This window comes from Entelurus aequoreus, linkage group LG17, assembly GCF_033978785.1.
Source record: "Entelurus aequoreus isolate RoL-2023_Sb linkage group LG17, RoL_Eaeq_v1.1, whole genome shotgun sequence".
Taxonomy (NCBI): Eukaryota; Metazoa; Chordata; class Actinopteri; order Syngnathiformes; family Syngnathidae; genus Entelurus; species Entelurus aequoreus.
The window spans coordinates 41,763,908-41,787,943 of record NC_084747.1 but is presented as its reverse complement, the minus strand read 5'-3'; the positions used below and the strand labels follow the sequence as shown (position 1 = coordinate 41,787,943).

At 41.1% G+C, this 24,036-nt stretch overlaps 1 protein-coding gene across 13 annotated transcripts in view; it reads right to left on the bottom strand.

Annotated features, from left to right (window-relative positions):
* adgrd2 (adhesion G protein-coupled receptor D2) overlaps window positions 1–24,036 on the bottom strand; it is a 183,947-nt gene that overhangs the window by 137,326 nt on the left and 22,585 nt on the right. For 8 of the 13 annotated variants that reach the window (XM_062025704.1, XM_062025703.1, XM_062025701.1 and 5 more), the window contains 4 exons: window positions 23,343–23,400; window positions 14,837–15,076; window positions 6,759–7,382; window positions 1,497–1,619 (listed from right to left, as the gene is read on the bottom strand). In XM_062025704.1, the coding sequence (XP_061881688.1) occupies window positions 1,497–1,619; window positions 6,759–7,382; window positions 14,837–15,076; window positions 23,343–23,400 (1,045 nt within the window). The remainder of the gene's footprint in view (window positions 1–1,496; window positions 1,620–6,758; window positions 7,383–14,836; window positions 15,077–23,342; window positions 23,401–24,036) is intronic. The other 5 variants (XM_062025710.1, XM_062025708.1, XM_062025709.1 and 2 more) reach the window with 2 other exon arrangements.

The following is a 24,036-nucleotide window of genomic DNA, read 5'->3' as shown; positions in this document are numbered from 1 at the left end:
GAGCCAGCTTGTACCTAAGTTACGGTCAGAGCGAAAAAAGATACGTCCATCACTGCCTCTCAAGTCCTTCACTGTAACGTTCCTCATCTACGAATCTTTCATCCTCGCTCAAATTAATGGGGTAATCGTCACTTTCTCGGTCCGAATCTCTCTCGCTCCATTGTAAACAATGGGGAATTGTGAGGAATACTAGCTCCTGTGACGTCACGCTACTTCCGGTACAGGCAAGGCTTTTTTTATCAGCGAGCAAAAGTTGCGAACTTTATCGTCGATTTTCTCTACTAAATCCTTTCAGCAAAAATATGGCAATATCGCGAAATGATCAAGTATGACACATAGAATGGATCTGCTATTCCCGTTTAAATAAAAAAAATTCATTTCAGTAGGCCTTTAAGCCTGCCTTTGCCAGTCAGTCGGCCTGGTGTCATTGTTTGTTTCATGCAATGCCTCTGTTCTTTCTGCTCGTTCCATGCCTTGACAAGTAAGTTTTTGTTTGTTCCTGCTACAGTTAGTAAGTTTTTCTCATCCATAGTTTATGCTAAGTTTTAGTTTAGCTTCGAGTGCGATCAGGCATGTTATTCTGTCGGCCTGCTTTCTGTTTTGTAATCCTTTGATTTCGTTAAGAATAAATCATGTTTTTACCTGCACGCCATGTCCGGAGTAGTCCGTCTGCATTCCTGGGAGAACGACCCCGCAGCAAGCTGCAACCCCCCCATCGTGACACATACGAACACCAACCAATCCAATGGATTTTCTCCGTATGTATGAATGTTCTCAGTCATGCAGGTCTTGTATTTTCTCCATATTTTTTGGGGGCCTGGATTCACAGTTTATTTTCTCTCTTTGTAGCTTTTAGCTTTGATGTAAGCTACCTCCCTACATGGGTCTAAAAGTAGCTAGGCTACCGCCAAGCTAATGGAAGATGTAGTTAAGCTACGTAGCTTAGCTACATGTAGCTTGTTACTTCCCATCACTGGCCATATATGATGTATTGTTGGGCGTTTGTATATATTTACATCACTGTAGTGCAAACTACATGTATTTCATGTGGTATACGTCGCTAGCAAAGCGTCTGTGTTTGAAGGTTGCAGAAAGAGTGCATTTCCCCATAAGTTGTTGATATTCAGACAAGGCAAGCGCAAGAATAGCTTTCGTGGATGCGGCCAATCTCGATTTCCGATCTCTTAATTGGCTTCCAGCTTCCGAAGTAAATGGAACGCAGCCTAAGGCACGCCTGTGCAATAATCATGCTGTCTAATTAGCATCTTGACATGGCACACCTAAGAGGTGGATGGATTATCTGGGCAAGGGAGAAGCCCTGAGTCACACACATTTAAACACGTTTGTCAACAATATCATTTTTGTGTACATAGAAACATAGAAGCAGTTTAGAATTGTTTAGTTGTGTAATCTGGGAGCAGAGACAAACGAAAATGTATACAGTATATTCAGCCAGTTTACCTGTGGAGTTATCATCAGATGAGAACAGGACTGACCTTTGCTGCTCATGCAGATGAAGGGAAGTGGTTCCGAGCAGTCGGTCAGCCTCATCAGCAGTTGTTGGTCCGCTTGGGTCTGCAGCGTTCTGCAGCCTTGCACTTCCGTCTGCTGGTGCCTCGCTGCTCAGGCAACATGCACCATTGAGAGACAAGGAACAGAGCAACACAATAAATGGAGGTAAAACATTGACAATACTGTAGTTAAAAGAGTGATTCACCAATGAATGCTATCAAAAACAAGACTTCAAATTGTAATAACGAGGCTGCTGGAAGTCGTAACAAACTGGATTTCATGCGACTCAGTTAAGCAAAGGGATGGGTACTGAAAAACGGTACGTTTTCGGCGACGACCGAATCCCACCGATTCACGTAACATTCAACAGTGCCATGTTACGGTACCTGGGTTGCGCACGACGTCATGCCCAACAAAATATATATATATATATATATATATATATATATATATATATATATATATATATATATATATATATATATATATATATATATACAGATATATACACACATATATATCTATATATACACACACATATATCTATGTATACACACACACACACATATATATATATATATATATATATATATATATATATATATATATATATATATATATATATATATATATATATATATATGTATATATATATATATATATATATATATATATATATATATATATATATATACATCCATCCATCCATCCATCCATCTTCTTCCGCTTATCCGAGGTCGGGTCGCGGGGGCAGCAGCCTAAGCAGGGAAACCCAGACTTCCCTCTCCCCAGCCACTTCGTCCAGCTCTTCCCAGGGGATCCCGAGGCGTTCCCAGGCCAGCCGGGAGACATAGTCTTCCCAACGTATCCTGGGTCTTCCCCGTGGCCTCCTACCGGTCGGACGTGCCCTAAACACCTCCCTAGGGAGGCGTTCGGGTGGCATCCTGACCAGATGCCCGAACCACCTCAACTGGCTCCTCTCGATGTGGAGGAGCAGCGGCTTTACTTTGAGCTCCCCCCGGATGGCAGAGCTTCTCACCCTATCTCTAAGGGAGAGCCCCGCCACCCGGCGGAGGAAACTCATTTCGGCCGCTTGTACCCGTGATCTTGTCCTTTCGGTCATAACCCAAAGCTCATGACCATAGGTGAGGATGGGAACGTAGATCGACCGGTAAATTGAGAGCTTTGCCTTCCGGCTCAGCTCCTTCTTCACCACAACGGATCGATACAGCGTCCGCATTACTGAAGACGCCGCACCGATACGCCTGTCGATCTCACGATCCACTCCTACCCCACTCGTGAACAAGACTCCAAGGTACTTGAACTCCTCCACTTGGGGAAGGGTTTCCTTCCCAACCCGGAGATGGCACTCCACCCTTTTCCGGGCGAGAACCATGGACTCGGACTTGGAGGTGCTGATTCTCATCCCAGTCGCTTCACACTCAGCTGCGAACCGATCCAGCGAGAGCTGAAGATCCTGGCCAGATGAAGCCATCAGGACCACATCATCTGCAAAAAGCAGAGACCTAATCCTGCAGCCACCAAACCAGATCCCTTCAACGCCTTGACTGCGCCTAGAAATTCTGTCCATAAAAGTTATGAACAGAATCGGTGACAAAGGGCAGCCTTGGCGGAGTCCAACCCTCACTGGAAACGTGTCCGACTTACTGCCGGCAATGCGGACCAAACTCGGGCACTGATCATACAGGGAGCGGACCGCCACAATCAGACAGTCCGATACCCCATACTCTCTGAGCACTCCCCACAGGACTTCCCGAGGGACACGGTCGAATGCCTTCTCCAAGTCCACAAAACACATGTAGACTGGTTGGGCAAACTCCCATGCACCCTCAAGGACCCTGCCGAGAGTATAGAGCTGGTCCACAGTTCCACGACCAGGACGAAAACCACACTGTTCCTCCTGAATCCGAGGTTCGACTATCCGGCGTAGCCTCCTCTCCAGCACACCCGAATAGACCTTACCGGGAAGGCTGAGGAGTGTGATCCCACGATAGTTAGAACACACCCTCCGGTTCCCCTTCTTTGGAGCACATACTGTACTTGTTGGTCACAAAAAACATTCATTAAGTTTGGTTCTTTTATGAATTTATTATGGGTCAACTGAAAATGTGACCAAATCTGCTGGGTCAAAGGTATACACACAGCAATGTTAATATTTGGTTACATGTCCCTTGGCAAGATTCACTTTGGTAGCCATCCATAAGCTTCTGGCAAGCTTCTGGTTGAATTTTTGACCACTCCTCTTGAAAAAATTGGTGCAGTTCAGCTAAATTTGTTGGTTTTCTGACATGGACTTGTTTCTTCAGCATTGTCCACACGTTTAAGTCAGGACTTTGGGAAGGCCATTCTAAAACCATAATTTTAGCCTGATTTAGCCATTCCTTTACTACTTTTGACGTGTGTTTGGGGTCATTGTCCTGTTGGAACACCCAACTGTGCCCAAGACCCAACCTCCGGGCTGATGATTTTAGGTTGTCCTGAAGAATTTGGAGGTAATCCTCCTTTTTCATTGTCCCATTTAAGTGAAGTGAAATGAATTATATTTATATAGCGCTTTATCTCTAGGGACTCAAAGCGCTTTACTTTGTGAAACCCAATATCTAAGTTACATTTAAACCAGTGTGGGTGGCACTGGAAGCAGGTGGGTAAAGTGTCTTGCTCAAGGACACAACGGCAGTGACCAGGATGGCGGAAGCGGGGATCGAACCTGGAACCCTCAAGTTGCTGGCACGGCCACTCTACCAACCGAGCTATACCGCCCCTGGGCAAAATTTACCATTTTAAAGCACCAGTCCCATTGACAGCAAAACAGGCCCAGAGCATAATACTACCACCACCATGCTTGACGGTGGGCATGGTGTTCCTGGGGTTAAAGGCCTCTCCTTTTCTCCTCCAAACATATTGTCGGGTATTATGGCCAAACAGCTAAAGTTTTGTTTCATCTGACATCACATGGACAAATATACAACCTTCTAAAGGAAAGTTCTGTGGATGGCTACGTGCCTTATTGCAGTGAAACTTGCCAAGGGACATGTAACCAAATATTAACATTGCTGTATGTATACTTTTGACCCAGGAGATTTGGTCACATTTTCAGTAGACTCATAATAAATTCATAAAATAACCAAACTTCGTGAATGTTTTTTGTGACCAACAAGTATGTGCTCCAATCACTCTATCACCAAAAAACAAGAGTTGTAGAAAGTATTGGAAACTCAAGACAGCCATGGCATTATGTTCTTCAGAAGTGTATGTAAACTTTTGATCGCAACTATATATATATATATATATATATATATATATATATATATATATATATATATATATATATATATATATATATATATATATATATATATATATATATATATATATATATATATATATATATCACATCTTGGCATGTCAGTGGTGTTCCTGAGCCCAATATGCAGAGGCAGGAGGTAGTGTGCAAGACCGTGGAACAGCCTTCCATTATCTATCACAGTGGTTCTCAAACTTCTTTCCTCCAAGTACCACCTTAGAAAACACTTGGCTCTCCAAGTACCACCATAATGAGCAACATTAAAATACAGTAGCGTAGTAGACCTAAGTATTAATCAAAATCAAGGCAGAGGTAGCAGCACGGTGGCACATGTGCCTCACAATACGAAGGTCCTGAGTAGTCCTGGGTTCGATCCTGCGCTCTGGATCTTTCTGTGTGGAGTTTGCATGTTCTCCCCGTGATAGCATGGGTTCCCTCCGGGTACTCCGGCTTCCTCCTACCTCCAAAGACATGCACCTGGGGATAGGTTGATTGGCAACACTAAATTGGCCCTAGTGTGTGAATGTGAGTGTGAATGTTGTCTGTCTATGTGTGTTGGCCCTGTGATGAGGTGGCGACTTGTCCAGGGTGTACCCTGCTTTCTGCCCGAATGCAGCTGAGATAAGCTCCAGTACCCCCCGTGACCTCAAAAGGGACAAGCGGTAGAAAATAGATGGATAGATGGAAGGCAGAGGTTTTATTTAACAAGTATATTTAATATTTTTGGCCACTGTAACAGTACACACAGTTTGAACAGCAACACTGTGTTTGAATATAGGAAAATAAAACATTGTACTTGAATCAAGTGTACCACTAGATGGAGCCCGTACCACAGTTTGAGAATCACTGATCTACGACCACTCAAATATTGACACTGAATTAGTCACCTCTATCTTGATTTTAATCCTATTAATATATTAAATAGATACACAATAAATAGAAATATATTAAATTAAATTACAATGAAATATGATCAAATAAATCAATAAAATAATAATACAATTAATCAAATTAGTAAAAAAATCTAACTAAATTGAATAATTGTCAGATTTTTAATAACCAGAAAATGACCTCAATTTAGAGGAGGGTTTCTTAACCTTTTTGATCTCGGGGCTCAACGTTTCCACAACAGGGGGGCCGGGGACCACTCAAATATTAACACTGAATTAGTCACCTTAATATTGATTTTAATCCAATTCAAAAATAAGATATTAAATAGATAAAAAATAAATAGAAATATATTAAATGACATGACAATAAAATAAAATCCTATGAATCAATTAAATAACAATAAAATAAATTAATTAAATACAAAAATCTATCTACATTTGATAATTTTCAGATTTTTAATTACCAGTAAATAACCTCTATTTAGAGCAGGGTTTCTTAACCTTTTCGACCTGTGGGCCCAACATTTACACAACAGAGGGGCCCGGCGACCACTCAAATATTAACACTGAATTAGTCACCTTAATCTTGATTTTAATCTTATTCAAAAATAAAATATGAAATAGATACAAAATGAATACACATTTGTTAAATTAAATTACAATACAATGAGATCAAATAAATCTTAAATAATATTAAAATGTATTAATTAATTAAGTGAAAAGAATCAAACTAAATGTAATAATAAATAATTCATAATATGTTTCTTAAACAAACTGTCAATACAATGCAAGTGTGAATATCAAGGAATGAACTGAACTAACCACACAACAGAAATAAACACTAAACACAGGACAACCTGGGGTCACAGGCAAACTGTATGTCAGCAGTCCCCTTGGGACTTTTAATAACCAGAAAATAACTTCAACTCAGAATTAGACATATGAAAAGATTTCCTAGTACATACTTTGTATACTATAGGTATATTCTCACAAAAGTACACCCATTAAAAGAGAAATAAAAGTGGACTTACCTGGGCAAAACAGCAGCGCCTGGACTTCCTTGACCGACGGGTGACTGATCACGTGATCAAGGCTCCAGCTGAAGAGCATGGCCTGACTCACGACCGAGCATCCACTCAGAGCGCGAACATGGCGGCTTTCCAGAGAACTATTCCAAACATTCAAATCGGTGATATTCCCAAAAAAGGGCTCGGTGAAATTCCCTCCATACGAGTCCTGGTCCTGACCCAGGATGAGGATCCCGTCAGCGTGGATATCCCTGGAAGTGTCCGCGCCTGAGCCCAAGTCCTTTCGCTCCCCGTCCACGTAGATGGCCCACAGGCTGCTGCTCCAGGTGACGCAGACGTGATGCCACGCCCCGTCGTTGGCGAAGGACGCCTTGTAAGGGAGATGCTTCCCGTGGACGATGAGGGCCAGCACGATCCGACCCTGCGTGTCCCGCTGGCCCCGCAGCTGGAACTCGTTGGTGAAGACCGGCGCCGCGTAGGAGAAGATGGTGGACACTTCGATCCAGTCCGGGTCCCACTGAACACGAACGCACACGCTGATGGAGGATAATGCCGGGAAGGACCTGTTGACGCGGGCGAAACCCTCTCTGGACGCTTTGGGGAAGTTCAGAGCCGAGAACTGTACGTCTACAAAATAACAAAAATGGTTGAGGTGTGAAATGGCTGCCCAGGTGTCCAACTTATTCCCTTGAGGGGCCATTTTGATAGTTTTAATTTTCAAATACAATACAATATATAATATTAAAGCTGAAAGCAGCGTTGAACGGGCCCTCGCCCCCCTTGGGGTGGACGCGAGTCCTACGGCATGCACAACGCTTGCGGTCAAGTCCCACCGGGCACCATGACCCGCCATCAAAACTTTCAGGAAGATCAGAGCATGTGTAAGGAAGTTATGACAGTTATATGACCCACCCACGACTCCACCCACAATACAAAATCTCAGGAAGATTGGAGCATATGGATGGAAGTTATGCCAGTTAAATTATTTCACCACAGGAGGGCGATAAAGGCGCGACTGTATTCATGCAGTTGCATCCCACACGAACACCCGACCCACAATAAAAAATCTCCGGACAATCAGAGCATGTCGAAGGAAGTTATGACTGTTATAATATTCCGACACAAGGGGGTGCTTCTTTTACCGATGCAGTTGCAACCCACCCATTATCGGGATCCATCATCAAAAATGTTGGGAAGATCGGAGCATATAATATAACCCTGGGGCTCCCCTCGAACATTAAAGGCCCCAGGGACCCAGAAGGGTCTCACTCATTAAAATGTTAAAAATAAGTCATATGTTATATTTTTTTCTACTTAAATATCTATAGATTGACTTCAGATCTACCCGTTGACATTAAGTTTAATTTTGTCTTCATATTTGATGTCTTTTTTTATGTCAAGACACTTTAATCAACAGGAAAAACTCAAACTATGCAATGTTTACCCCCCAAAAAAGTTAAGTAATTGGAGCCTTGAATTGGTCAATAATTCATAACAACATTGATTTTAATAAAAACATTTTTTGACAATGACTCTTTAAAAAAAAAAAAATCCCACTAAAATTAAAAGTGTTAAAAATAATTCATTCATTTGTTTTTCTTTTTTTTACTTTCCATCCAGCCATCCATTTACTACCACTTGTCCCTTTCATCACTTAAATTTCTAGAACAACTTCAAATCCATCTGTGGATTATGAGTTTTTATTATTGTTTGTTTTATACCCTTTCTGTTTTTAAAAGAAAGCACAAAAAATAAACAATATGTAAACAAGAACATTTTCATTTTTGATGCGACATAATTGGAGCCTTGAATAGGTCAATAATTCATAACAACATTGATTTTTATTTTTAAATTTTTTTGAGCAATGACTGTTTCTAAAAAAAATAAAAGTAAAATTCTTGGGATCCCATAAGGCCTCACTCATACAAGTGTTAAAAATAAGTTCTTCTTTGTTTTACTTGCACCGTTTGCAACTTTAGACCTATCCGTCGACTAGAAGGTTTAATTTGTTTTTATGTTTTTTTTTTGTTTCATGCCATTTTAGTACGAGAAAACTTTGTTGTTTTTTCAATTTCGTCTTCAAAAAATATTCAAAAGTGGAATATTAAATATTAAATAGGTCAATCATTCATAACATTTGTTTTGATTCATTATTATTTTTTGAGCAATGACAGTTAAAATATTTAAAAAAAACAGCCTGCATGGCATTAGAGTCAACATTGCAACTTTTTCTCCTTACATTTGTTTTGTCTTACATCTGTTTGCTCTTTTAATACCAATATTTTTTTATGTTTCTTTGTATTTGTTTTTTCTTTAAGAGTATTTTTAGAATGTGCCACAGGCCGTTATAACATTAGCTGCAAATGACCCCCGGGCCACACTTTGGACACCCCTGTAAGAAGACTGTTTCTAAAAAGCTAAACACTAAAATTCTTAGGAACCCATAAAGGCCCCACACAGAAAAGTGTTAAAAATAAGTCATACAATATTTTTCTTTTTTTACTTTCAACACTTAGATATCAACTTCAGATCTATCTGTTTTTTTTTTTATGTTTATTTTTGTTTGTTTTATGCCCTTTTTGTCATAGAAAACTTTTTTTTTTGTGTTAAAATTGGAATATTTGATGTGAAGTATTTGGAGCCTTAAAGATGTCAATAATTCATAACAACATTGATTTTGATTCATTATTATTTTTTGAACAATGATGAAAAAAATCTGACTAAAGGTCTTGGGGATCCAAAAGGGCCCACTCATAAAAGTGTTAAAAATAAGGGAGAATATAAATGTATATTATTTTTATTTTCAACACTTAAATCTCTAAATTAACTTAGGATTGATCCATCGATTATAATTTTTTAATATTTTTAAAAATGTTTTTTTGTTTGTTTATGCCCTTTTTGTCATAGAAAACTTAGTTTTTTTTGTTGTTTTTTATAGCAAACACAAAACATGCAAAAATATGTTCAAAGTGGACTATTAGATGTGAAGTAGTGGTTAGAGTGTCCGCCCTTTGATCGGTAGGTTGTGAGTTCAAACCAGTCATACCAAAGACTATAAAAATGGGACCCATTACCTCCCTGCTTGGCACTCAGCATTAAAGGCCTACTGAAATGATTTTTTTTAATTTAAACGGGAATAGCATATCCATTCTATGTGTCATACTTGATCATTTCGCGATATTGCCATATTTTTGCTGAAAGGATTTAGTAGAGAAAATCGACGATAAAGTTCGCAACTTTTGCTTGCTGATAAAAAAAGCCTTGCCTGTACCGGAAGTAGCGTGACGTCACAGGAGCTAGTATTCCTCACAATTCCCCATTGTTTACAATGGAGCGAGAGAGATTCGGACCGAGAAAGTGACGATTACCCCATTAATTTGAGCGAGGATGAAAGATTCGTAGATGAGGAACGTTACAGTGAAGGACTTGAGAGGCAGTGATGGACGTATCTTTTTTCGCTCTGACCGTAACTTAGGTACAAGCTGGCTCATTGGATTCCACACTCTCCTTTTTCTATTGTAGATCACAGATTTGTATTTTAAACCACCTCAGATACTATATCCTCTTGAAAATGAGAGTCGAGCACGCGAATTGGACATTTAAAGTGACTTTTATCTCCAAGACAATACATCGGTGACACACTTAGCTACTGAGCTAACGTGCTAGCATCGTTCTCAAATGAAGATAGAAACCAAATAAATAAACCCCTGACTGGAAGGATAGACAGAAGAGCAAAAATACTATTAAACCATGTACATGTAACTACACGGTTAAAAAATCTCAGCCTGGTAAGGCTTAACAATGCTGTTGCTAACGACACTAAGGCTAATTTCGCAACTTAGCAACCGGAACTCACAGAACTATGTACTCTCTCCTTTTCCTGTTGTGTATCACGGATTTGTATTTTAAACCACCTCGGATACTATATCCTCTTGAAAATGAGAGTCGAGCACGCGAAATGGACATTTAAAGTGACTTTTATCTCCAAGACAATACATCGGTGACACACTTAGCTACTGAGCTAACGTGCTAGCATCGTTCTCAAATGAAGATAGAAACAAAATAAATAAACCCCTGACTGGAAGGATAGACAGAAGAGCAAAAATACTATTAAACCATGTACATGTAACTACACGGTTAAAACTTCTCAGCCTGGTAAGGCTTAACAATGCTGTTGCTAACGACGCTAAGGCTAATTTAGCAACTTAGCAGCCGGAACTCACAGAACTATGATAAAACATTAGCGCTCCACCTACGCCAGCCAGCCCTCATCTTCCCATCAACAGCCGTGCTCACCTGCGTTCCAGCGATCAACGGCGCGACGAAGGACTTCATCCGTGGGTTTGGCGGCAAGCATCAGCTAGGCGTCTTCTATCAGGGTAAGTAGTCCTTGTTGTGTTGCTGTAACCGGAAGTGTGGCGGGAATTTTAAAATTGCACTTTATAAGTTAACCCGGCCGTATTGGCATGTGTTTCAATGTTAAGATTTCATCATTGATATATAAACTATCAGACTGCGTGGTCGGTAGTAGTGGGTTTCAGTAGGCCTTTAAGGGTTGGAATTGGGGGTTGAATCACCAAAAATGATTCCTGGGCGCGGCCACCGCTGCTGCCCACTGCTCCCCTCACCTCCCAGGGGGTGATCAAAGGTGATGAGTCTAATGCAGAGAATAATTTCGCCACACCTAGTGTGTGTGTGACAATCATTGTGTCATATTCTGTGGTCTGGATTATGTTTTGTTATTTTCTGCTAGTTTTGGACTCCATAGTTCCTGTTTTTGCACTTCCATGTTTGTTTTGTCACCATGGCGACTCATTAGTTTCACCTGCCTCATTTGTTTGGACTCACGCACCTGTTCTGGTCATGACATTATTATTTAAGCCTGTCTTTTTCAGTTAGTCGTCCTGGCGACATTGACATTGTTCATTTCTGTTCATGCTCTTCTTGATGATCTTTTCATGCTCTGTTTTGACTTTTCTTGCCATAGTCATGCTGTTCGATTCATGCCGTGTCCAGTAAGTCTTTTTGTTTCATGTCCATAGTTCTTGCTATTTGTTTCAAGCCACAGTTTAGTGAGTTTTTTCATGTTTTTAGTTTCATGGTTCATGTCCATAGTTTATGCTAAGTCTTAGCTTTTGTTTCCTGCGTTAAGCTTGCCTTCGCCTTGTGCGCCTTTTTGTTTTGTACTTCGTTGAGTTTTTGAGTAGAGATTAAAATATGTTCCTATCTTCAAGCCTTGTCCGGTCTAGTCCGTTTGCATCCCGGGAGAACAAATCTCGCAGCAAGCTGCGAAAAACTCCTCGTCCTGACAGAATATCGCCAGCAAAACGTTTTCTCGCAACGGACTTGGAGGAGATGGATGAGTTTACGTGGGAGGTGCTGCGCGCCATGGAAGCCGAAACGCTCCGCCATTCCCCCAGGGAGCGTCGGGACCTAATGTGGGGTCCTAGCGGCAAGCTGGTGCCGATCAGCTACAAGTGGCCCGGAGAAGTTGCCGTGCCGAAGCAGTGCTGGACGCGGCGGCGGAGACGGAGGCTGTCAGGGAAGGCTTCTCCGAGCCGGAAGGACGCGTCGTTCCCGCAAACTCCTGGCCGAAGCAAGCTGCAAACAGCCCGGCCTCGCCCTGATGACATCAGGCCGCCGCCTGCTGATGACGTCAGGGACCAGGATTTTTTTTTCTGAACTCTTTTTTTTGTAATTCGCACCCCCAAGACTAGAGCCCCGCCCACGTCACGGACATTTTCCTTTTGTCCACCCACACAAACCCAGGTGGGGAATACAAAAAGACGTTTTGGACAATTTAAAGGGGAGGATTCTACACCCCTCCTGCCCTCCCTCCACCCACACCTAAAGACGGTTCCAGACCACAGGGAGTGCGTCTGGTATCCGCTCCTTGAGGAGGAGGAGGGGTTAGGGCTGGGAGCTGTGCTAGTGGGGTGGCTCAGCTGAGCCCAGCCAGGCAGCAACCTCCGGCCCGACCACCGCCACCGGTTCTTCGGCGTGCCAAGCCGCAACCCCTAGCTAGACCACCTCCGCCAAATCCAAGGCTAGCGACCCTACCAGCTCCAAGGCTAGCACTCGTCCAAGTTCCACCACGCCAAGTTCCACCACGCCAAGGGTCGCCAGTCGCAGCACCACCACGCCAAGTTCCACCATCCATCACGCCAAGTGCCGCCAGTCGCAGCTCCACGACGCCAAGTGCAGCCAGTCACAGTCAGTCGCAGCTCCACAACGCCAATTGTCGCCAGTCGCAGCTCCACGACGCCAAGTGCCACGCCAAGCTTCGCAGCCTGCCGAACCACGCCAAGCTTCCACGTCAAGCTTCCACGACACGCGCAGCTTCCACGCCTGCCACGACGACGACGCGCGCGGCTTCCACGCCTGCCACGACGACAACGCGCACAGCTTCCACGCCTGCCATGACGACGCACGCAGCCTCCACGTCTGCCTCGACAACGACGCGCCCACCTCCTCGTCAGCCACGGATTTGGCCGTTCCCTGGTCGTCCGCCATGCCAAGTGCGCCCAACTCCTCGTCGGCCACGGATGTGGCCGTTCCCGGGTCGCCCGCCTCGTCAGGTGCAGCGGCGTTCTACGCGTCGCCACCACCTGACTCTCCCTCGGTGGATTCGGGGACACTTGGTCTGGCGACCCACAGCCAAGTCCCCCTCCCGCCCTCCCATGACTCTTGATCCTGCTTTGTTTTTTGTTTTTTTGGACATCTGTGATCTTTCCTTAAGGGAGGACTCTGTCATGTTCTGTGGTCTGGATTATGTTTTTTTATTTTCTGCTAGTTTTGGACTCCAGAGTTCCTGTTTTTACGCTTCCTTGTTTGTTTTGTCACAATGGCGACTCATTAGTTTCACCTGCCTCATTTGTTTGGACTCACGCACCTGTTCTAATCATGACATTATTATTCAAGCCTGTCTTTTTCAGATAGTCGTCTTGGCGACATTGACATTGTTCATTTCTGTTCATGCTCTGTTGATATGCTTTTCATGCTCGGTTCATACCATAGTTCATACTTCATGTCATGCCACGTAAGTTTTGTTTACTCAAGCCACAGTTTAGTTTTTTAGTTTCATGTTTCATGTCCTAAGTTTTTTTGCCTTTGCTTTCACATGCGTTAGGCACGCTCACCTTCGGGTTGTTTTTTGTTTTATAAATGATAAATGATAAATGGGTTATACTTGTATAGCGCTTTTCTACCTTCAAGGTACTCAAAGCGCTTTGACAGTATTTCCACATTCACCCATTCACACACACATTCACACACACATTCACACACTGATGGCGGGAGCTGCCATGCAAAGTGCTAACCAGCGGCCATCAGGAGCAAGGGTGAAGTGTCTTGCCCAAGGACACAACGGACATGACTAGGATGGTAGAAGGTGGGGATTGAACCCCAGTAACCAGCAACCCTCCGATTGCTGGCACGGCCACTCTACCAACTTCGCCACGTAGTACTTTTTGAGAAAGATTAAATCATGTTCCTACCTTCAAGCCATGACTGGTCTAGTCCGATTGCATCCCGGGAAAACAATCCTCGCAGCAAGCTGCGTAAAACTCCACGTCTTGACACATTGGTACTTTAACTTTAACTTTAACTTAAGTATTTGGAGCCTTAAATAGGTCAATAAATCATAACAACATTGATTTTGATTTTTTTTTTTTTTTTAACAATGACAGTTAAAAACAAATTAAAATCAGACCAAAGGTTTCGGGGATCCAAAAGGTCGCCACTCAAAAAAAGTGTTCAAAATAAGTCACACATCAATTTATATTATTTTTATATTCAACACTTCAATCCCTAGATCTATTTGTTGATTAGAAGTTTTTATTATTTTTTGGCAATTACATTTTTTGAGTAAAAAAGGCCTGCATAGCAGATTTGTCTTATCAGTGTAAGTATTACAACATTTTCTCTTTACATTACATCAGTTTGCTCTTTGATTCTACTTTTTTATGTTTTTTTTGGTGATAATTGAAAAAAAATGTGTCGCATGCCGTCAAAAATGTAGCTGCAAATGGCCCCCGGGCCACACTTTGGACAGCCCTGGTCTACAGAGTTACTTCACTTACACTGCTTGGAGAGGGGCACGGGCTTGGAGGCCACTTGGGAGGTACTGTTGATCCAGACCGGTGACTGGAGTCGAGCCTGACGCAGCAAGTCTAAGGCCCCCTCCCGGACCTCCAACTGGTCCAGGGTGGAAAGTGAGCTGAACTGACCTCTGCAGGAACTCTCAGCCCTGAAGATGTCCACCGAGTCATTGACCAGCACCAGGGCCCACTGGGACGTCAAATGGACGAATCTGGAGTGTCCTGGAAAAAGTCAAAGATGGTTGGCTTCCTCACAAAAAATGTTGGGGAAGTAAGGAGAGAAGTCAAGAGTTTGGATTAAAGGTTGTTACCACTAGAGAAGGAAATATGCTCTCACGTCACGTCGCTTGTTTCCCCTCTGACGCCATTTGTTTATGGCTGCCCCCGCGTTTATTGATCTAATTATTCATCTGTTACATTTTTTATTTATCTATGTATTTATCTATTTATTTTTTTAAATTTAATTACATTTTTTTATAGTCCACCATTTTTTAGAGCATCCCGCGTTCATTTTTTTTATTTTATCGTTTTTGTTCAATTAAATTGTTTTATTGTCTACCATTTTTTCACTTTCGCCCCTCATGTATTTATTTTTCATTAAATTTGTTTTAATTTAATATAATATAATTTTAATATAATATAATTTTTTTGCAGTCGTCCCTCGTTTATTTATTCATTTAAATAAAAAAATTTAAAAAATCCTTTTTTTTTACAGTCCACAATTTTTAGAGCATTCCACGTTTATCTATTTATTCATTTTAATTAAAAAAAAATATTTTAATTTTTTTTACAGTCGACCATTTTTTAGAGCATCTCACGTTCATATTTAAATGTTTTTTTTTTAAATTTATTTACTTTAATTATTTTTGTCATCTACCATTTTATGCAGTTGTCCCTTGTCTAATTATTCATTTATATTTTTTAAATTTAATAAAATATTTTATAATACACCATTTTTTAGAGCATTCTGCCTTTATGTTTATTATTTATTTGATTGTATTTTTTTTTATTAAATGTTACTTTTTTTTTATAGTGCATCATTTTTTAGAGCATCCCACGTTCATTTATTTATTTATTTTATTTCATTTTTTAAAACCAATTTTATTTTTTTATATTTCACCTTTTTTAGCAGTCATCCCTCATTTATTTATTAAAAATTTTCAAATGTAATTTCTTTTTTTTTTTATAATCCGTTTTTTACTGTCGTCCCTTGTTTATGGTGGCTCGCAGGATTCTTATTAAGAAATCAAATATTTTCATAGTTTGGGCATAAACACAACTGTTTACGACCTTTTAAATGGACTTTTTAACATAATGAGAGCCCTCTAAACTTCAACTACAAGCCCTATAGTCTATTCTACACTCCTTTCACCCAATATAGTCACCTTGCGTGTGTTCTACTGTAGATTACAGTGGTAGCACAAATGATCCTCCATCCACTACAACATGACTACAACAAGGAAATACTTTATCGCATCCTGGGTAATTTATTTAAGTCAGAAGTGGGCTTCCTTCGATGGAATCACGGGCGTAAGTTTTTCTGTAGAAACTGGTCAACTTGGCAGACACAGCAATGAACATTAACCGTGTTGTTAGCATTCCTTGTTGTTAGCAATGCCTGTCGACGTTGTCACTCCACATAGGGCATTAAAATCGAGCATTAGTGTTTGACAGCTGCTGGTAGCTCATAGCAGTCCTTCTAACAATAATGGCGCTCAGAGTCAAATCCGGTGTAGTCCGTGTCACGTCTCATATTTTGATTTCGTTCACGTCAAAGGGTCACAAAAGTAGAGATGTGTTATTGATGAGGCGGGCTTCGAAAAGGGAGTGCATCAAGGAGTTGTTCCGCCAAAAAATTGGTCAATTTAGTTGTTGCGGTGAATATAGCGCCAAGATTAGCTGCCGTGTTAACATTGTTCACCAATTGTAAATTCCACTTAGTTATATCTTTATTGATAGCCACAGCTAATAATAGAACATAAGATCAATACTGCATAGTAATACATATAAGACATAAAAAAGGCTTCATTTATTACTTAATTTAGGCCACAAATATGTAAAATATGCTTACATTTTTTTAATTTTTTTTTTAAATCGGTAATGTAGTGAAGTCACCATATTGTGTAATCTTCTGTCACTTGCAGTTCTCTACCAAAATAACACTAAATTAGTCATCTTACTCCTGATTTTAATCGTGTTCAAAAATAACTGTGCTAAGATATATCTAAAAAATAAATATAAGTATATTAAATGAAATTACAAGAAAATAAGATAAAATAAATCAATTCAATACAAATAACATAAATTATTTAAATAAAACAATTTATTAATTAATTTTTATTGATCATTTTATTAATAAATCATTTATAATATCAACTGTAGTTTTCTAATAATAGTCAATAAAACAAAGTGCAAATGAAAATACAGCTTTACCACTTTAGTCATAATTTTTGCACTTAAGAAACTTCTCTATGACTTTTGCTCCAGGCTTCTTCTGTTTGTTTGATGCTGACAAAATGGCGGCGCATGGGAATGCAGCGGCTCTGCTAACGCTCTTGGGAGTGTAGAGCGATTTGGCAAAAAACACCCGTCATTTCTGTCAATTTCATGGCTGGCTCAAAGCGTGAACACTCTGTGATCACATATGACCGACAGACAATTCTGGATGTGGATGGATCGGGTCGTTATAGACTGAAAGATGCATGTACGGTGGACCTCCTCGCTAGCATGGGAATACTTTGTGGGCTACATCGAGCGGCCTTTGTAGCAGCGGAGTCAAGTGCTAGCGGTGACCGCCAATGGAGACGACATAGGCGGTGCGAGCGGAAGCAAAAGCGGGGATGCCGAGCTGGGCTAACAACTAAGAGAAAAGCTAACCAAAGAAGCGTGGAGTCTCCGGGTAAGAAGCCATTTAAACTACAACTAGCCGGCGTCAGGCTGGATAATCCCTGCACACATAGCAATTCTCTTAGAATAAAACACAACTCACATAATGTTTTTTCTTTTGTGACCGTGTCAGAGGCAGACATACATTGTACTGAGGTAGCTAACTATGATGCGTTCAGTTTATCGCAACATCAAGCAAACAATCTGAATATCCCCGTCGTATCAATTCCTAGATATGGTCGAAACTATTTAAAGTGCAATACGCATAATAAACGCAACTTTATTAATATTGCTACTTCGGATAATTTCAACAAACAATCCTCAAAACAGCCCACTACCTATAGTATGGGCTTTTTAAACATAAGATCATTATCTTCCAAAACGCTATTAGTTAATGAAGTCATTAGAGACAACAAACTTGACGTCGTTGGTCTCGCCGAGACCTGGCTCAAACCAGACGATTTTTTTGCGCTAAATGAAGCATCTCCTCCTGGCTATACCAATACACATGTTGCCCGACCTCTTAAAAGGAGAGGGGGTGTCGCACTAATATACAATGAAAACTATAATCTTACACCTAACCTAAATAATAAATATAACTCGTTTGAGGTGCTCACTTTGAGGTTTGTCACACCGCTGCCTCTCCACCTGGCTGTTATCTACCGCCCCCCTGTGCCCTATTCGGACTTCATCAGTGAATTCTCAGAGTTTGTTGCCGATCTAGTGACGCACGCCGACAATATAATCATAATGGGGGACTTTAATATCCATATGAATACCCCATCGGACCCTCCATGCGTGGCGCTCCAGACTATAATTGATAGCTGTGGTCTTACACAAATAATAAATGAACCCACGCATCGCAACGGTAATACGATAGATCTAGTGCTTGTCAGGGGTGTCACCACCTCTAAAGTTACGATACTCCCGTACACTAAAGTAATGTCCGATCATTACCTTATAAAATTCGAAGTTCTGACTCATTGTCAACAAACTAATAATAATAATAATAACTACTATAGCAGCCGCAACATTAATGCTGCCACAACGACGACTCTTACTGACCTACTGCCTTCGGTAATAGCACCATTCCCAAATTATGTGGGCTCTATTGATAACCTCACTAACAACTTTAATGACGCCCTGCGCGACACCATTGATATTGTAGCACCGCTAAAGCTAAAAAGGGCCCCTAAAAGGCGTACCCCATGGTTTACAGAAGAAACTAAAGCCCAGAAATTATCATGTAGAAAGCTGGAACGCAAATGGCGTGCGACTAAACTTGAGGTTTTCCATCAAGCATGGTGTGATAGTTTAATAACTTATAAACGCATGCTTACCTCAGCTAAAGCTAAATATTACTCAAATCATTTATCTCATCCACCTCAACAAAAATGATCCTAAATTTCTGTTTAGTACAGTAGCATCGCTAACCCAACAAGGGACTTCTCCCAGTAGCTCCACCCACTCAGCAGATGACTTTATGAATTTCTTTAATAAGAAAATTGAAGTCATTAGAAAAGAGATTAAAGACAATGCATCTCAGCTACAACTGGGTTCTATTAACACAGATATGACTGTATATACAACGGATACCGCCCTCCAAAATAGTTTCTCTCTCTTTGATGAAATAACATTGGAGGAATTGTCAAAATGTGTAAATGGGACAAAACAAACAACATGTTTACTTGACCCAATTCCCGGGAAACTTATCAAGGAGCTTTTTGTATTACTAGGTCCATCAGTGTTAAATATTATAAACTTATCACTTTCCTCTGGCACTGTTCCCCTAGCATTCAAAAAAGCGGTTATTCATCCTCTACTCAAAAGACCTAACCTCGATCCTGATCTCCTGGTAAACTACCGGCCGGTGTCCCACCTTCCGTTTATCTCGAAAATCCTCGAAAAAATTGTAGCACAGCAGCTAAATGAACACTTAGCGTCTAACAATCTCTGTGAACCTTTTCAATCCGGTTTCAGGGCAAATCACTCTACGGAGACAGCCCTCGCAAAAATGACTAATGATCTATTGCTAACGATGGATTCTGATGCTTCATCTATGTTGCTGCTTCTTGATCTTAGCGCCGCTTTCGATACTGTTGATCATAATATTTTATTAGAGCGTATCAAAACGCGTATTGGGATGACAGACTTAGCCTTGTCTTGGTTTAACTCTTATCTTACTGACAGGATGCAGTGTGTCTCCCATAACAATGTGACCTCGGACTATGTTAAGGTAACGTGCAGAGTTCCCCAGGGTTCGGTTCTTGGCCCTGCACTCTTTAGTATTTACATGCTGCCGCTAGGTGACATCATACGCAAATACGGTGTTAGCTTTCACTGTTATGCTGATGACACCCAACTCTACATGCCCCTAAAGCTGACCAACACGCCGGATTGTAGTCAGCTGGAGGTGTGTCTTAATGAAATTAAACAATGGATGTCCGCTAACTTTTTGCAACTCAACGCTAAGAAAACGGAAATGCTGATTATCGGTCCTGCTCAACACCGACATCTATTTAAAAATACCACCTTAACATTTGACAACCAAACAATTAAACAAGGTGACTCTGTAAAGAATCTGGGTATTATCTTCGACCCAACTCTCTCGTTTGAGTCGCACATTAAGAGTGTTACTAAAACGGCCTTCTTTCATCTCCGTAATATCGCTAAAATCCGTCCCATTTTGTCCACAAGCGATGCTGAGATCATTATCCATGCGTTCGTTACATCTCGTCTCGATTACTGTAACGTTTTATTTTCGGGCCTCCCTATGTCTAGCATTAAAAGATTACAGATGGTACAAAATGCGGCTGCTAGACTTTTGACAAAAACAAGAAAGTTTGATCATATTACGCCTATACTGGCTCACTTGCACTGGCTTCCTGTGCACCTAAGATGCGACTTTAAGGTTTTACTACTTACGTATAAAATACTACACGGTCAAGCTCCTGCCTATCTTGCCGATTGTATTGTACCATATGTCCCGGCAAGAAATCTGCGTTCAAAGAACTCCGGCTTATTAGTGATTCCCAGAGCCCAAAAAAAGTCTGCGGACTATAGAGCGTTTTCTATTCGGGCTCCAATACTATGGAATGCCCTCCCGGTAAAAGTTAGAGATGCTACCTCAGTAGAAGCATTTAAGTCTCATCTTAAAACTCATTTGTATACTCTAGCCTTTAAACAGACTCCCTTTTTAGACCAGTTGATCTGCCGTTTCTTTTCTTTTCTTTTCTACTCTGCTCCAAACCCGGGGTGGACTGCTAGCCTGTTCATCAGATGGGGACATCTCTACGCTGCTGACTCGTCTCCACTCGGGATGGTTCCTGCTGGCCCCACTATGGACTGGACTCTCGCTGATGTGTTGGACTTTCACAATATTATGTCAGACCCACTCGACATCCATTGCTTTCGGTCTCCCCTAGAGGGGGGGGGGGGTTACCCACATATGCGGTCCTCTCCAAGGTTTCTCATAGTCATTCACATTGACGTCCCACTGGGGTGAGTTTTCCTTGCCCGTATGTGGGCTCTGTACCGAGGATGTCGTTGTGGCTTGTACAGCCCTTTGAGACACTTGTGATTTAGGGCTATATAAATAAACATTGATTGATTGATTGATTGATTACTGCCACAACTGTTGGAAAAGTGTATTACAACTGAGTACCGCTGTGGCACATACGGACCACCGCTGAGAAACACATATTTTGGCGGCCATCTCGGGGGCGTTCGCGGCCCAAATAAGGTTAAGAAACACTGTAGTAAACAATGACGACTGATGTGACCTACACTTCGTTATCAGAGAGCAAAATAATAATCATCATTTTGAAACAATGCACAATGTTATTTTACATATTACTCCCAAACCGCAGGAGAGGTTGGTGAAGGTGGACATGTGCGTCCTCTGAACGACGACAAGCAGGAAGGAACACCAGCACAATTATGTAGTAGAGAATGTCGACCAATCGCAGTTCTGCGATCTGCGTTGCCATTGACGCAAAGCTGGAGTTCTATGAAGGTACATGTAAAAGGGGAAGAGCCAGCCGTCATTAGTAACGTAAGATATGTGACGTCAGAGCATATTTCACGCTTAAAGAGGAACTGCCTTTTTTTTTTTTAATTGCCTATCATTCACAATCCTTATGTAAGACAAGAACAGATTTGTTTTTCTTTTTTATGCATTCTAAACCATAAATAAACATCACTAAAAGTCAGCTAACAAGTTTACCAATGAGAGTCGCTCTATTATGCCTATAAAGCGCTCTCAAAAACATCCAAAAACCTACATCAATGTTTAAATACACGCTGTAAGTATATTTGTAATGTAGTATCTGTCACATTCAAAATAACATGTACTATTTACGTATTTTGCTCATTTCAATCACATGGCGGCGTTTTAATTTCACAGATGCATCACAATGTTCACTATTTCCTTCAACAATAACAACACTAATGATCACGGCAGACTTCATGAGAGACAACAAAGAATACTTTGGGACAAATGATCATTTAGAAACTTACATTTTTGAGCGTGAATATAAGGAGGATGATTAACAAGTATTATAAGCTGTGGGCTAAACAGATGCAGCTTCTGTGAAACACTAAGCATTATGTAGCAGTATTGCTAAGTGCTAAACAAGATAGGGACGGCGTGGCGAAGTTGGTAGAGTGGCCGTGCCAGCAATCGGAGGGTTGCTGGTTACTGGGGTTCAATCCCCACCTTCTACCATCCTAGTCACGTCCGTTGTGTCCTTGGGCAAGACACTTCATCCTTGCTCCTGATGGGTGCTGGTAGCGCCTTGCATGGCAGCTCCCTCCATCAGTGTGTGAATGTGTGTGTGAATGGGTGAATGTGGAAGTACTGTCAAAGCGCTTTGAGTACCTTGAAGGTAGAAAAGCGCTATACAAGTATAACCCATTTATCATTTATACAAACTATCAACATAGTAACACAATCACTTACTGTACAATGTCTGCTCTCACTGGGATGTTTATATATTCCCCTTTTAGATGAAGAATTAATCATAATCCTCACAAAGGGTTAAAAAGGAGCGCCATTTTCTGTCTTACTCGCTATCTCCGGGTCTAAGTTGGATGTCAAAGTTGACCAACTTGTGGGTTTATGTCCACAACCTTCTACTATCCAGGTGAGAGGCATGATTCATAATCTATAATTAATTTTCACTAACTCAGAGGCGATGTAGCTGCTCAATATGTCAATATAGCAGCATAAGCTAGTTAGCTCTCTGCGATCACGCTGCGGCTAATAATAGTTTGTCTGCGTTAGCGCTTATAATAACAATATCGCTAATATTTGGTTGATATTCAGGTGACGACATGTAAATGGAGTATTGTAGGCACTTTTTGGATGTTGATATGAGCAATATAGTTTACTCTCATTAGCTGCATTGTTAGCCACCTCTTCTGCCATACTTTAGGACTTAGAATGCATAAAAAAAGAAAAAAAACTTGTTTTTGTCTTACATAAGGATTGTGAATGATAGGCAACATTACAAAAAAATAGAGGTTTCCCTTCAAGCAATAAAATGTGAACTTGACATGACAGTCTGCAATGTGAAGCTAGCATAAAGTGATGTTTGCTTACCATGCGCGTCTGCCATTCTGTCAGCCCCAACATGTGTCGGCTCGCTCTCACACACCACCTACAGGAAACAGTCAAGTAAAAACCATGTACTTTATTTTTACATATTACTGCGCCTCGTGTTTCACTAAGCTAATTGGCTACACGGAAATCAAGGGTAGGCGGGGGCTGGTTATGACAAGTAACACGTTAATAACATACAAACTGTAAGAGTTTTTATGTTATTAACATACAAACATGGGGGGGGGTTATGAATCATAACACATTATTAACATAACAAAAAACGTTAATGACATAAAATCTATAATAGACAAAAACATTTTGTTGCACAAACCAGCACAAACGTTTGAACAACGTTTGGGGAGATTTTGACAAGGTTGGGGGCTGGTTATGAATCATAACAGGTTAATAACATAATAGCTATACAACGTCAATAACATAAAAATTATAATAGACACATAGCACAAGTTGGGAGATAGTTTGACAAGATAGCGGTGGGCTGGGGGGTCGGGGGGGGGCGGGGGGGAGGGGGGGGTTGGTTCTGAATCATAACACATTAACAACATAACTAAAAAACGTTAATGACATCAAAACTATATAGTTAGACAAAAATGTTGTGTAGCACTAACCAGCACAAATGTGACACAAATGTTTGGGACAAGTTTGGGGAAATTTTGACAAGATGGACTGGGGGGCG